Below are 596 nucleotides of genomic sequence, written 5' to 3' on the forward strand. Positions count from 1 at the left end.
CACTCCCGATCTCACTCCCTCCCTCACCTCCTCACTCTCCATCTCACGGTCGATCTGTTTCTCCTTCCCTCCCTCACCTCCTCACTCTCCATCTCACTCCCGATCTCCCTCCCTCCCTCACCTCCTCACTTTCTGTCTCCCTCCCCTTGCTCCCGCTGCCTGTAGGAAATCCCTCCCTGGAGAAGTGTAAGGCCCTGAGGTTTAAACGCGATGAGGAAGCTGAACTGGCGTCTCTGGATGTCGCCAACATTATCCACAGCGAGGGTAGGTTTTCCCCCTTCGGCCTGAGTGGGACAGGAGTTACCCTGACAGTGTGTTCTCCCCCCCCAGCGAGGGTCAGACCGTGTGCTCACTGGGACAGGAGTTACCCTGACAGTGTGTGTGACCCCCCCCCCCCAGCGACAGACAGACCGTATGCTCACTGGGACAGGAGTTACCTTGACAGTGTGTGCCCCTCCCCAGTGACGGTCAGACCGTGTACTCACTGGGACAGGAGTTACCCTGACAGTGTGTGAAACCCCCCAGTGAGGGTCAGACCATGTGCTCACTGCGACGGGAGTTACCCTGACAGGGTGTGAGCCCCCCCGCAGCGAGGG

At 59.9% G+C, this 596-nt stretch overlaps 1 protein-coding gene across 1 annotated transcript in view; it reads left to right on the forward strand.

Moving 5' to 3' along the window:
- The window catches only part of hirip3 (HIRA interacting protein 3), a 7,420-nt gene that overhangs the window by 5,892 nt on the left and 932 nt on the right, over window positions 1-596 (forward strand). The window contains exon 6 of the mRNA XM_048621125.1: window positions 166-264. Coding sequence (XP_048477082.1) covers window positions 166-264 — 99 coding nt within the window. The remainder of the gene's footprint in view (window positions 1-165; window positions 265-596) is intronic.

This window comes from Rhincodon typus, unplaced genomic scaffold (assembly GCF_021869965.1).
Source record: "Rhincodon typus isolate 14 unplaced genomic scaffold, sRhiTyp1.1 hic_rhity00000062, whole genome shotgun sequence".
Taxonomy (NCBI): Eukaryota; Metazoa; Chordata; class Chondrichthyes; order Orectolobiformes; family Rhincodontidae; genus Rhincodon; species Rhincodon typus.